Genomic DNA, 15,374 nt, shown 5'->3' on the forward strand with positions numbered 1-15,374 from the left:
TATATATGTGGAGTCCCACAAGGTTCAGTCTGTGGGCCCCTGCTCTTCTCCATTTACACCTTTGGCCTGGGACAGCTCATAGAATCTCATGGCTTTCAGTATCACCTCTATGCTGATGAAACACAGATCTACATCTCTGGACCAGATATCACCTCCCTACTAACCAGAATCCCTCAATGTCTGTCCACTATTTCATCCTTCTTCTCCGCTAGATTTCTGAAACTTAACATGGAGAAAACAGAATTCATCATCTTTCCCCCATCTCATGCGACCCCCCCAACGAACCTATCCATTACAGTAAATGGCTGTCCACTCTCCCCAGTCCCACAAACTCGCTGCCTCGGGGTAATCCTTGACGCTGATCTCTCCTTCAAACCACATATCCAAGCCCTTTCCACTTCCTGCCGACTTCAACTCAAAAATATTTCACAAATCCGTTCATTCCTCAACCAAGAATCTGCAAAAACCCTAGTCCATGCCCTCATCATCTCTCGCCTTGACTACTGCAACCTCCTGCTCTGTGGCCTCCCCTCTAACACTCTCGCACCCCTCCAATCTATTCTAAACTCTGCTGCCCGACTAATCCACCTGTCTCCCCGCTATTCCCCTGCCTCTCCCCTCGGTCAATCCCTTCACTGGCTTCTCATTGCCCAGAGACTCCACTACAAAACCCTAACCATGATGTACAAAGCCATCCACAACGTGTCTCCTCCATACATCTGTGACCTCGTCTCCCGATACTTACCTACACGCAACCTCCGATCCTCACAAGATCTCCTTCTCTACTCCCCTCTTATCTCCTCTTCCTACAATCGTATACAAGATTTCACTCTCGTATCTCCCCTACTCTGGAACCCTCTACCACAACACATCAGACTCTCTCCTACCATCGAAACTTTCAAAAAGAACCTGAAGACCCACCTCTTCAGACAAGCCTACAACCTGCAGTAACCACCGATTGACCAAACTGCTGCATGACCAGCTCTATCCTCACCTACTGTATTCTCACCCATCCCTTGTAGATTGTGAGCCTTCGCGGGCAGGGTCCTCATTCCTCTTGTACCAGTTATGACTTGTATTGTTCAAGATTATTGTACTTTTTTTTACTATGTATACCCCTCCTCACATGTAAAGCACTACATGGAATAAATGGCGCTATAACAATAAATAATAATAATAATAATATATAGAATTATTATTAATTATTTTGGCTTTGTGTTTGTTATTACAATGGACATTTAATACCTTTGGCATTGACCTACTAATAGTGGCAGTCCTTGCGGCCACTATAGCATCTATAGCTGGAGGAATCCCAGTGCAGTGTTGGGATGTACAGTGGGGCATCATACTTTATTGTGGTTGGTGCATCATACTGTGCTGCGGAGCACAGTGGGGCATCATACTGTGTTGTGGAGCATCATACTGTGTTGAGGAGCACAGTGGGGCATCATACTGTGTTGTGGAGCACAGTGGGGCATCATACTGTGTTGTGGAGCACAGTGGAGCATCATACTGTGTTGTGGAGCACAGTGGGGCATCATACTGTGTTGTGGAGCACAGTGGAGCATCATACTGTGTTGTGGAGCACAGTGGGGCATCATACTGTGTTGTGGAGCACAGTGGGGCATCATACTGTGTTGTGGAGCATAGTGGGGTATCATACTGTTTTGTGGAGCATCATACTATGTCGCGGACGACAGTGGGGCATCATACTTTGTGGAGCATCATACTGTTGTTGCTGAGCACAGGGGGGCATCATACTGTGTTGTGGAGCATCATACTGTGTTGAAGATCACAGTGGGGCATCATACTGTTGTGGAGCATCATACTGTGTTGTGAAGCACAGTGGGGCATCATACTGTGTTGTGGAGCATAGTGGGGCATCATACTGTGTTGTGGAGCACAGTGGGGTATCATACTGTGTTGTGGAGCATCATACTGTGTCGTGGAGCATCATACTGTTGTTGCGGAGCACAGTGGGGCATCATACTGTGTTGTGGAGCATCATACTGTGTCGCGGAGCACAGTGGAGCATCATACTGTGTCGCGGAGCACAGTGGCGCATCACACTGTGTTGTGGAGCACAGTGGGGTATCATACTGTGTTGGGGAGCACAGTGGGGCATCATACTGTGTCGCGGAGCACAGTGGAGCATCATACTGTGTCGCGGAGCACAGTGAAGCATCATACTGTGTCGCGGAGCACAGTGGAGCATCATACTGTGTTGTGGAGCACAATGGGGCATAATACTGTGTTGTGGAGCACAGTGGGGTATCATACTGTGTTGTGGAGCACAGTGGGGCATCATACTGTGTTGTGGAGCATCATACTGTGTCGCGGAGCACAGTGGGGCATCATACTGTTGTGGAGCATCATGCTGTGTTGCGGAGCACAGTAGGGCATTATACGGTGTTGTGGAGCATCATACTGTGTTGCGGAGCACAGTGGGGCATCATACTGTGTTGTGGAGCATCATACTGTGTTGTAGAGCACAGTGGGGCATCATACTGTGTTGACGTGGGTACAGTGGGTGACACTCTGTTGGAGCATCATAATATGCTTGGGGGACTGTGAGGGCAAATTATGTAGAGGAATTCACAGTGGTGGTATCATACTATGTTTGGGGTGGGGCATTTTAGAGGGCATAATACGGTTGGAGGGACATGAAAGGGTAACGTAGTAGGTGAGAATATTAAGGGGCTTCAGCAGGTGCACTATTTCTGTCTTTGTGTAAATGCATATATGCATAGAAATTTATTGGAGGGAGAGAGGGGGGCCCAATTTGCATTTTGTTATGGAGCCTCGTGATTTCTTTTTATGACGCTGACCGTTGGTACATACATTCACAAATACGAAGTAATTCTTTTTAGGAAAAATAATTTCCATCACTTGTTTTCCCACTAGTGTCCAGAGCAATAGTGACAAACTGGAAATGAGACTTCAATAAAGCCTGCTAGAGGCCATGTTTTTGTGCTGCGCCACAACGTTTGTAATCTTCTTATTTGGCCTTCTGCAATTAAGTCCTTGTAACTTATTATAAAAGAAAAACAAAACACCATCTGTTTATTTTAGCAGTGACTCAGAAACAAAAGGAAGTTGAAGAAAGTCACAAAACAATATCTGAAATGGCTGGGGGAAACAATGACTTTGCCACTCTTTTTTTCATTTTTGAACAGTGCAAGTCTAGGTAAGTTTAAAGAGCGTCTGTCACCAGTATTGAATCGTAAAATGAATATATTCTACTCTACGTGATTTTGTTCTAGTAGATTATTTTATAGTTGTCCTCTATGTTATGTCCACACGATAATAAACTAATACTGATGACCAGCTAAAAATTGGTGACACGTGCATTTTAATAAACAGAAAACATTTATGAGCACATTCTTAACATATAATTTGTATTAAAAGGAGTGCATCAGATCACAGTTGGTCATTAAAGGGAGTATATCACCCTGCATGTTAGATTAGCTGTACAGTGATGTAGGGGACTTGGCCCCTATAAAAATTACACTAGAACTGTATATTTTGGTGATGGAGTGCTTGGGAAAATTACTTCTAAAGGCCCCTTCACACTGAGCGACGCTGCAGCGATACCGACAACGATCCGGATCGCTGCAGCGTCGCTGTTTGGTCGCTAGAGAGCTGTCACACAGACCGCTTTCCAGCGACCAACGATGCTGGTAACCAGGGTAAACATCGGGTAACTAAGCGCAGGGCCGCGCTTAGTAACCCGATGTTTACCCTGGTTACCATCCTAAAAGTAAAAAAAAACAAACACTAGATACTTACCTACCGCTGTCTGTCCTCCAGCGCTGCGCTCTGCTTCTCTGCTCTCCTCCTGTACTGTCTGGGAGCCGGAAAGCAGAGCGGTGACGTCACCTCTCTGCTTTCCGGCTCACAGACAGTACAGGAGGAGTGCAGAGCGCAGCGCTGGAGGACAGACAGCGGTAGGTAAGTATCTAGTGTTTGTTTTTTTTTTACTTTTAGGATGGTAACCCCCGGATTTAAGGTCCCCCACTGCGGTGGAGGGACTCTGCACGAGTTTCCCCTGATGAGTATTCAGATTACGAAACGCGTAGGGAATATGTGTCCGTGAATATTGGGGTTAAAACTATCTTCCAGACAGCGTGGATGGGTACAGGTGTGACCGGATTTACAGGCTCCCCCCTCCGAGATGCTGTATACGTGAGTGATCCTACCCTGGCGTGTTAAGAAGCTCAGAGGTGAGATCGTTCCTGTTTTTATATCCTGTGTCTCTGAGAGAGCTGAGAAACAGGATTTACATTAATTGTGGTCTGCTAACAATTCATGTGTGCACCCCCCCTTTTGGGAGATTTTTCCTGCCTCATATATTGCACGTAGCTTACCACATATACATGTCATATACTCCTGTTTTGGAGATATTATCTCCCCTTTGGAGGTTGATACTGATAGGTTTATCTAGGTAACCTCGGGGGTTTGACGAGTTCTAGATAGATTCCTTTCGAGGAGGAATCTTTTTCTGTGAGTCCTTTATGTTTTATGTTTTTTTTTTTGTCTTATGGTGAATTATACCAGTTTTTAATGCATATAGATTAAAGGTTATCTTTTAATATTAGTCACACCCTGCTTCATAATACATTTTTTCGATTGGTGGATACATAGCTTTTTTCGATACCTTTAGTCTTATACTAGACTAATTTCCTGAAGACTTTTCAGCAGGCATTATCATCTCAGACAGGATTACAATGAAAGGTAACACCTCTATATACAAGACCTCACAATGGATCCGCCTAGGTGATATTACAGCTCCCCTCCTGCCCCTCCCATCACAATGACCTTTGCCTGAATTAGAGCATGTTCAGATTAGAAGCTCAGAAGGCTTCTATATAAAGCAGTAGGTTCTCAGTCAGTCCATTGCTGCTAATGTCTATGTGCCCAACAGGAAGTAAGCTTAGAGTCTAATCTGAAAATTACAAGATTTTTTAATATAGTTATATGAAAAAAAAACAACTTTAAATTAAAAAATACATTTAACATAAAACGTGATTTAAACAATAGGTAATTTTATTGTCATGGTCCCTAAAAGAAGAAACCGGTACAGATGACTAAAGAGAGCGAATGAAAATTATGAGACACTGCTGTTTTTTTCCTTTAAAAGAATATGTCACTAGGCCAAAAGAGGCCAGTGTTTGCTGTTTTCAAATACACCAGGGATATGGGCCTTTTTTATTTAGTGCTAATTTTTGAGGTCTTTACAAGGTGACATTGCATAAAGGGCAATAATGCAGAGCAGCATAAAGTAACACCCCCACAGAATCCTGTGAACACCGCCCCCTTGTTTCAACCATCAAAATTAGCACAAAGTAAAAAAGGCTAATTATTTTTGGAATCATAGGGCATATTAAAATAGTGAAAAATGGCCTCTTCACCTGGTGACAGGTCCTCTTTTAGTATAGGCCATCAATGAAAAGTCTGTGATACAAACATTTATAGAAAATGACCCAGACATCATTCAAACATATTAATGTTTTCTGAAAGGAACTCTGCCAGCATGATTTCAGACCACAGACTATTTATATGCACATATAGCACTTTTAGACAAGTCCAGGAATACGTTTACGTGGCCCATCCTTTCCTCCATCACTGAGAAATCAGCCTGTAAACTGTCACTTCAGCTTGCTCTATACCCCACCCAGCACTGCCTCCTAATGCTCGTGTAAATCTAGAAGTGGGAGACAGAGGGGGAAATAAGTATTTGATCCCTTGCTGATTTTGTAAGTTTGCCAACTGACAAAGACAATTATATCAATTTATTTGCATTTTGCAGTGAGAAATATGTATTTGCAAAATTCCTCTGGCAAACAACACTTAATACTTGGTGGCAAAACCCTTGTTGGCAAGCTCAGCAGTCAGACGTTGTTTGTATTTGATGATGAGGTTTGCGCACATGTCAGGGGGAATTTTGGTCCACTCCTCTTTGCAGATCATCTCTAAATCATTAAGATTTTGAGGCTGACGCTTGGCCACTCGGAGCTTCAACTCCTTCCATAAGTTTTCTATAGCATTAAGGTCTGAAGACTGGCTAGGCCACTCCATGACCTTTATATGCTTCTTTTTGAGCCACTCCTTTGTTGCCTTGGCTGTATGTTTTGGGTCATTGTCTTTCTGGAAGACCCAGTCACGACCCATTTTTAATGTCGGAGGGAAGGAGGTGTCACTCAGGATTTACGGTACATGGCTACATCCATTCTCCCATTGATGTTGTGAAGTAGTCTTATGCCCTTAGCAGAGAAACACCCCCAAAACATAATGTTTCCACCTCCATGCTTGACAGTGGGGATGGTGTTCTTTGGGTCATAGGCAGCATTTCTTTCTCCAAACACGACGAGTTGAATTAATGCCAAAGACCTCAATTATTGTTTCATCTGACAACAACACCTTCTCCCAATCACTCACAGAATCATCCAGGTGTTCATTGGCAAACTTCAGACGTGCCTGCACATGTGCCTTCTTGCGCAGGGGGACCTTGCGGGCACTGCAGGATTTTAAACCTTTACGGCGTATTGCATTACCAATGGCTTTCTTGGTGACTGTGGTCCCAGCTGCCTTGAGATCATTAACAAGTTCCCCCCCGTGTAGGTTTAGGCTGATCTTTCACCTTCCTCATGATCAAGGATTCCCCACGAGGTGAGATTTTGCATGGGGCCTCAGATCGATGTCGATTGACAGTCATTTTGTATTTCTTCCACTTTCTTACTATTGCACCAACAGTTGTTTCCTTCTCACCCAGCGTCTTAGTTATGGTTTTGTAGCCCATTCAGCTTTGTGCAGGTCTATGATCTTGCCCCTGACATCCTTATAAAGCTCTTTGGTCTTGCCCAGGTTGTAACGGTTATATTCTGACTAATTAATTGAGTCTGTGGACAGGAGTCTTTTATAAACGTGACTATGTAAGACAGCTGTCTTTATTGCAGGTAACGAGTTGATTAGGAGCGTCTAAGTGGTTTGTAGGAGCCAGAACTCTTAGGGTATGTGCACATGTCCGGATTTTTAGCGTTTTTTTTTTGCGGAATTTCGCTATAAAAACGCTATAAATCCGGTAAAAAAACGCTAACATTATGCATCCTATCTTTTAGAATGCATTCCGCATTTTTTGTGCATATGTTAGCGTTTTTTTCTGCAAAAAAAACGCATTCCGCAAAAAGAACGGACATGTTCATTCTTTTTGCGGATTTTTTGCAGATTCCATATAAAAAGACATTCAGGGGAGAAAAAAAAAACGCAAAAAATCCGCACAAAAAACGCGCAAATTTCGCGAGAAATCCGCGCGAAAAAAGACGCGGATTTCTGGCAGAATGCTCAGGATTTTGTCAGGAAAAAAACCTGACGTGTGCACATACCCTCAATGGTTGGTAGGGGATCAAATACTTATTTCTCACTGCAAAGTTCAAATAAATTTATATAATTTATGCCATGTGACTTTCTGGATTTTATTTTTGATATTCTATCTCTCAATGCTAATATTATAGACTGTTCATGTGTTTGTCAGAGGGCAAACTTACAAAATCAGCAAGGGATCAAATATTTATTTCTCCCACTGTACCTATGCAGGGAGAATAGGAGGAGTGCTGGTTACGCTCACCTGGTGGTGTTGTGATAGACACAACTCCTATGTAGTCATGAAGTAAAACAGCTGCTGCTGCCCCGGGCTGGTGGATAAATCCTCCAGGAGATATTGGATCCAGTTGGATGAACATGTAGGTGGGCTACGCTGCTGTAGTAAATCAATTTTTCAGAAATTATGATGATAATAAGGTTTTTTTATTCACAACACGTTTCAATGCAGTATCGGTGTCTTTATCAAGTGAAAAAAACACTTGTGACATTTGTTTCTTTTATTTGATAAAGACGCAGGTACAAAACGCGTTGTGAATAAAAAGTTATTCTCATCATCATTTCTGAAGAATTTATTTACTCCAGCAGCGCAGCCCACCTACGTATTCATCCAGCTGGATCCAATATCTCCTAGTGCTTGACCAATGATTTCTCAGTAACACAGGAATGGACTGGCCATGCAAAGATATTGCTGAACTTGGCTTTGAAAGAGCTACATGTACATATAAATAGTTTGGTGGGTGAAATCCTGGTGACAGCTTCCCTTTAATTTTTGTTACAATATATATGCATCAATGTTGGCCTTTTATGCAGTAGGAGATAAGATTACCATATATTTCTGTTTCCCAGTGACAATCCTGTTTCCTGGTGTCACAAACATGCCATTCACTGGAGAGCTGTAAAATCTGCTTTCAGTGTGGAAAAGCAGCTTAGAGATATTACAACTAAGCTAAAACAGGTTTGTACTTTACTTTCTGTAATTACTGTTGTCAAGAAATCTGTCCTCCGCCCTTTCTTGTAATTCATACATTGACCCATATGTATCCATACCCATTTCTATGAGTATACAAGGGTCAATATAAAATAGAACATGCTGGGGGAAAAACAATTCTGGAGACTTCAAATAGCTCCCTATACTTTACAAATGTACTTCTAATTTGTACATGTTCCTGACTTTGTAGTGCTAAGTGTTTTGTATATATACCAGCAAAGTTGGGTCAAAGCCCAATTTCTCTCTCATTAAACAATATTCAGCAAAGAGAAAAAAATAAAATATAACTTTTAATAGTATATTTCTTTAAAACTACCCAAACAAACAAAAATAGAAAAAGACGTGATATGGTGCACATTAAAATCACACTCAATCAATTATAACGTCCATCCGGACCGACATATCATAGGGATATAAAAACTCTCATAAATCAGAGTCCCTAAAAGTATGAAAGAAAACCAATTCTGATTAGATAGAATGCCCAATCAAAAAAAGTTAGTAGATAGACCGGGAACTAATAAATCCCGGCATCATACACGATGCTCTTATTAGAGGGATATAAGCACCGTCTATATGTAGACTTCTGTAGCCTGATAGCATATGTTTAAACTAACATCAATAGATCAGAAAAAAAGGAAGGATCTCACCCATCAGCCGAATAGGTACCGATCATCTCCTCTGAATTCCCAAACAACCAGGCTCTATAGAGGGAGTGTCCACCTTGGACTGCCCTTGTAAGGGCGGGAGTTTGGGGATCAGGGCCATATTAGCCTATACAGGGCATACTAGGTCTAAAAGTGATCCACTCCCTCTATGGAGCCTGGTTGTTTGGGAATTCAGAGGAGATGATCGGTACCTATTCGGCTGATGGGTGAGATCCTTCCTTTTTTCTGATCTATTGATGTTAGTTTAAACATATGCTATCAGGCTACAGAAGTCTACATATAGACGGTGCTTATATCCCTCTAATAAGAGCATCGTGTATGATGCCGGGATTTATTAGTTCACGGTCTATCTACTAACTTTTTTTGATTGGGCATTCTATCTAATCAGAATTGGTTTTCTTTCGTACTTTTAGGGACTCTGATTTATGAGAGTTTTTATATCCCTATGATATGTCGGTCCGGATGGACGTTATAATTGATTAAGTGTGATTTTAATGTGCACCATATCACGTCTTTTTCTATTTTTGTTTGTTTGGGTAGTTTTAAAGAAATATACTATTAAAAGTTATATTTTATTTTTTTCTCTTTGCTGAATAGTGCTAAGTGTTTGGAATAAATTGTAAGCTCTCAGCCAGAGTTCTTGCTCTCATTGCACCTGTCTGCCACTTACAGCTCTGGCAAAAATTAAGAGACCACCACATCCAAACCCTGTCGTGGGCAGCCCAATCTCCAGACCTGAACCCCATTGAAAACCTTTGGAATATTATCAAGAGGATGATTGATAGTCACAGGCCATCAAAGAACTGCTTAAATGTTTGCGCCAGAAGCAGTGTGAAAGACTGGCGGAAAGCATGCAAGACGCATGAAAGCTGTGATTACAAATCATGGTTATTCCACAAAATATTGATTTCTGAACTCTTCATGAGTTAAAATATTAGTGTTGTTGTTTGTAAATGATTATGAACTTGTTTTCTTTGCATTATTTGAGGTCTGAAAGCACTGGGGTTTTTTTATGTTTAATTTTTACCATTTCTCCTTTTCAGGAAAAAAAAAATGTATTGCTTGAAAATTCGGAGACGTGTTGTCAGAGGTTTATAGAATAAAAGAACAATTTACATTTTACTCAAAAACATACCTATAAAGAGAAAAATCAGACACTGAAAATTTTGCAGTGGTCTCTTAATTTTTGCCAGAGTTGTATTTAGCTGCGCTTAGTTATCATTTTTGTATCTTATGTGTTGTACAGTGATTATTATGTATTCAAAACCCTGTTTCCCAATATGCTGAGCCCCGGAATTAAGGATGCTATAAAATGAATCATTTGGGTATGCTTACCCACACATCCTTACATGTCCTATTGATCTGTTGAATGTCACAGACACTGCTTTATGAAGCACATACAATTCTGTATGGATCATTTCTTACATTAGGTTCTCTGTCCAAAGCATTTTCATAGAGTCTTCCTTTCTAAATAAGCTCAGGACAGAATATATATATATATATATATATATATATATATATATATATATATATATATATATATATATATATATATATATATATATATATATATATATATATATATATATATATATATATACATATACAGTGGGGCAAAAAAGTATTTAGTCAGTCAGCAATAGTGCAAGTTCCACCACTTAAAAAGATGAGAGGCGTCTGTAATTTACATCATAGGTAGACCTCAACTATGGGAGACAAACTGAGAAAAAAAAATCCAGAAAATCACATTGTCTGTTTTTTTATCATTTTATTTGCATATTATGGTGGAAAATAAGTATTTGGTCAGAAACAAACAATCAAGATTTCTGGCTCTCACAGACCTGTAACTTCTTCTTTAAGAGGCTCCTCTTTCCTCCACTCATTACTTGTAGTAATGGCACCTGTTTAAACTTGTTATCAGTATAAAAAGACACCTGTGCACACCCTCAAACAGTCTGACTCCAAACTCCACTATGGTGAAGACCAAAGAGCTGTCAAAGGACACCAGAAACAAAATTGTAGCCCTGCACCAGGCTGGGAAGACTGAATCTGCAATAGCCAACCAGCTTGGAGTGAAGAAATCAACAGTGGGAGCAATAATTAGAAAATGGAAGACATACAAGACCACTGATAATCTCCCTCGATCTGGGGCTCCACGCAAAATCCCACCCCGTGGGGTCAGAATGATCACAAGAACGGTGAGCAAAAATCCCAGAACCACGCGGGGGGACCTAGTGAATGAACTGCAGAGAGCTGGGTCCAATGTAACAAGGCCTACCATAAGTAACACACTATGCCACCATGGACTCAGATCCTGCAGTGCCAGACGTGTCCCACTGCTTAAGCCAGTACATGTCCGGGCCCGTCTGAAGTTTGCTAGAGAGCATTTGGATGATCCAGAGGAGTTTTGGGAGAATGTCCTATGGTCTGATGAAACCAAACTGGAACGGTTTGGTAGAAACACAACTTGTCGTGTTTGGAGGAAAAAGAGTACTGAGTTGCATCCATCAAACACCATACCTACTGTAAAGCATGGTGGTGGAAACATCATGCTTTGGGGCTGTTTCTCTGCAAAGGGGCCAGGACGACTGATCCGGGTACATGAAAGAATGAATGGGGCCATGTATCGTGAGATTTTGAGTGCAAACCTCCTTCCATCAGCAAGGGCATTGAAGATGAAACGTGGCTGGGTCTTTCAACATGACAATGATCCAAAGCACACTGCCAGGGCAACGAAGGAGTGGCTTCGTAAGAAGCATTTCAAGGTCCTGGAGTGGCCTAGCCAGTCTCCAGATCTCAACCCTATAGAAAACCTTTGGAGGGAGTTGAAAGTCCGTGTTGCCAAGCGAAAAGCCAAAAACATCACTGCTCTAGAGGAGATCTGCATGGAGGAATGGGCCAACATACCAACAACAGTGTGTGGCAACCTTGTGAAGACTTACAGAAAACGTTTGACCTCTGTCATTGCCAACAAAGGATATATTACAAAGTATTGAGATGAAATTTTGTTTCTGACCAAATACTTATTTTCCACCATAATATGCAAATAAAATGTTAAAAAAAACAGACAATGTGATTTTCTGGACTTTTTTTTCTCCGTTTGTCTCCCATAGTTGAGGTCTACCTATGATGTAAATTACAGACGCCTCTCATCTTTTTAAGTGGTGGAACTTGCACTATTGCTGACTGACTAAATACTTTTTTGCCCCACTGTATATGAAATGGATGCAATGGTAGTGCTTCTAGCCTCTGGTTTACCTGCAATGCGTATAATCGTGGCCAAAAGTTTTGAGACTGACACAAAATTTAGTTTTCATAGAAAAATACACCAAGTTTATGCAAAGACTCCATATTTACAGAACCGCGAAGTCTTACTGTATTTGCAGAAGTTGAAACTTTCTTTGAAGTTCTTGATGATCCAATGAATGGTTGATTTTAGCGACCATTTTACAAGCAGCAATGTGCTTGCCTGTAAAGCCCTTTTGATGCAGGGCAATGAAGAATTGGTGTGTTTCCTTGGAGGTAACCATGATTAACAGTAAAAGATGATGATTTCACGGATCAGCCCCTTTTTGAGGCCACGTTCACATGTTCAGTACTTGGTCAGTATTTTGCATCCGTGTTTAAAATCCAAAATCAGGAGTGGGTGATAAATACAGAAGTGGTGACGTGTTTCTATTATACTTTTCCTCTATTTGTTCCGCTCCTGGTTTTGGCTTATAAATACTGATGTAAAATACTGACCAAATTCTGAATATGTGAACTTGGCCTAAATCAGTCAGTCTGCTGTTATAATTCAGTCAGCATGGCAAAGTGGTGCCAATTTGTTTGTCCTTGTTAACACTTTCTCCTGAGCTAATGAGAAGTTCGCTGATATGATGCAAGTAGGTAATTTTGTGGCAGAGTTGAAATTCAGTAGAAATGACGTTTTTGTGATTAAGTTAATTTTTAAGGCAAGGAATGTCTTTGCAATTGTTTGCAATTCATCTGATCACTATTCATAACAATCTAGAGTTAAAGCAAATTGCTACTCTGAAAACTGAAGCAAAAAAACTGTGAAAAACAAAATGTGGGTCACTCAATTTTTGGCAACGACTGTACAATGATAAACCAGCCTAATAATATATTATTGTGATGTCATGCACCATATTTATCCACTTGTTCTTCAATACTAGCTTTTTCTTCTGATAGAAACACATTTATCTGTGCATCTTTCCTTTATTTCTGATCTTTTAAAGATAGATCTATAGAAACTTATATGTGTGTTTAACGCTAATGCCTCTATTACCCATATTTATTTACCGGTATTTAGCTAAAGAATTTTCCAGTGCAGAGCAGTGATATTCCCAAGAATGAGATACTTCAGCGATGTCTATGTGCTGGATTTTTTTCGAATGTGGCTAGAAAGTAAGGCAATTAATATTATTTTGCATACTATTCATACATAGTCTCCTAATTTATTAGACTACAAATGGCAAATAAAAACTACGTATCTATAAATTGTCTACAAATTTACAGGGCCATATTTTCCGCTAAGCCCTGGAGGGCCAGTGCCTAGGGCATCAAGCAGGTCAGCTTCGACACCTTACAGTGGACTAATAGCAAAATTGGCAGCTTTCAGAGAGGGTTCCAATGAGGTAGAGAGTTGGAGCACTGGGTTGAGGAGCACAGAAGTATAAAGATGAGCATTGCTATTTCCTCTCCTCTGCAGCACAAGTGCCGATTAGTGGAGCAGCAGTTAGCAGGCTGACAGCAAGCACTGCTGAGTAAATGATGGCTGCTAGTGATGAGCTAATAGCTTTGGAAAACTCCTTATCCGAAGAGCTGCATCAGGAACCTGGATACCTGGAGCGCTCCCGATAATCAGGTGTCCGGCACCGCAGCTGCATGTGTCGCGGCTGTGTGACTGTCACAACACATGAATGGAGAGCCTGTGAGTTGTGACTGTCACACAGCCGTGACACATGCAGCTGCGGTGCCGGGCACCTGATTATTGGGAGCGCTCCAGGTTCCCGCTGCAGCTATTCGGTAAGCGCTATAGCTATTCGGATAAGGAGTTATCCAAAGCTTTTCACTCATCCCAAATGGCTGCCTCTCTGTCAGACCAGATCCCACGCAGATCACAGCATTAATTTTGAGGTATTGGAAAGCATTCAAAAGCATCTGTCATTTGATCAAAAAATTGAGTTAAATAACTTGTAAAAATACCTGAGGTCCTGATTCTCCTGCTCTTTTCCGTTTTACACAATGTCGCTCCATTGCTGAGATGTTTGCATTTGTTTCTTCTGGAGCACACCATGTGAAATCTCTGCTATGTCATCCAACTGGGCGTTTCTTCAGAGTTTTCGCTTTACGGATGCATTTTCACTCCTCCATCACAAATGCTGCTAATCACAGCTCACCAATTGATGTAACGCACTATCATTCTCAGATGCTGCTGATATGATTTTGGCAGCGTCTGGGAGCAAGGGGTGAAAGACTCTGCCCCAAGAGAAGACTCTGAAGAAATGACCAGTTGGACTGCAAAGCCAAGATTTCATGGAGTGCGCTCCGTAAAAAAACAAATGTGAATATCTGTGTAATGTAGTTACATGGCAGAATCAGGGATTTATACAAGGAATAAACTCAATTTTATTATATTCTATTAACTCAATTTTTGTGCAAGTGATGGGTCCTTTTTAAATGCTTCATTCACTGCTTGTTAAAGGGAACCTGTCAGCCGAATTTGCTGAGTAACCTACAATCTTTTTCAGGTGCGTTATACTGATTAAAATGATACCTTGGCTGATTAAATCAATCTTATGGTTGTTGTTTAATCTTATTTACAGTTTTGAGTTAATGCTATGCTCGTGATTCGGGGCAGCCTGTAGAGGGGTCTTCATGTGGTACTCTTATTAGGTATTCATCAGTATGGCTTCTGACAGGTCATTGATCCCTCACTGACCTGCCCCCTAGTATACATAATGCATATTATAGATATTGAGAAAAAAAATCACCTTCGTCAGGCAGGCTTCGGCACCTGCGCTGCAGCATGATCGCATTTGTAATGTGCAGTTAATTCTTTTATTTGATGCTATAGCTAAATTCATTAAAAAAAAAAAAGTGTCTCCAAATGGCACCGGCCGTGCCGGCACAGTAGCAGCTATCTGCTATCCGATAGCTGCTGCTGCGCCATCTTGCTAAAGAAAAAAAAATTGCCTCTAAGATGGTGCCGCCTGCGCCTGCCTGCTGAGGGTGATTTTTTTTTTCTCCAATATATAATATTCAGTATGTAAGCTAATAGGCAGGTCAGTGAGAAATCGGTGATCTGTCAGCAGTCTGCACAATAAATAATACCTAAT

The 15,374-nt window shown here is 41.2% G+C and overlaps 1 protein-coding gene across 2 annotated transcripts in view; it reads left to right on the forward strand.

Moving 5' to 3' along the window:
• The window catches only part of DHX40 (DEAH-box helicase 40), a 215,730-nt gene that overhangs the window by 187,852 nt on the left and 12,504 nt on the right, over nt 1-15,374 (forward strand). For both annotated transcript variants that reach the window (XM_069757182.1, XM_069757183.1), the window contains 3 exons: nt 3,073-3,187; nt 8,227-8,335; nt 13,346-13,440. In XM_069757182.1, coding sequence (XP_069613283.1) covers nt 3,073-3,187; nt 8,227-8,335; nt 13,346-13,440 — 319 coding nt within the window. The remainder of the gene's footprint in view (nt 1-3,072; nt 3,188-8,226; nt 8,336-13,345; nt 13,441-15,374) is intronic.

Source organism: Ranitomeya imitator, chromosome 3, assembly GCF_032444005.1.
Source record: "Ranitomeya imitator isolate aRanImi1 chromosome 3, aRanImi1.pri, whole genome shotgun sequence".
NCBI lineage: Eukaryota > Metazoa > Chordata > Amphibia > Anura > Dendrobatidae > Ranitomeya > Ranitomeya imitator.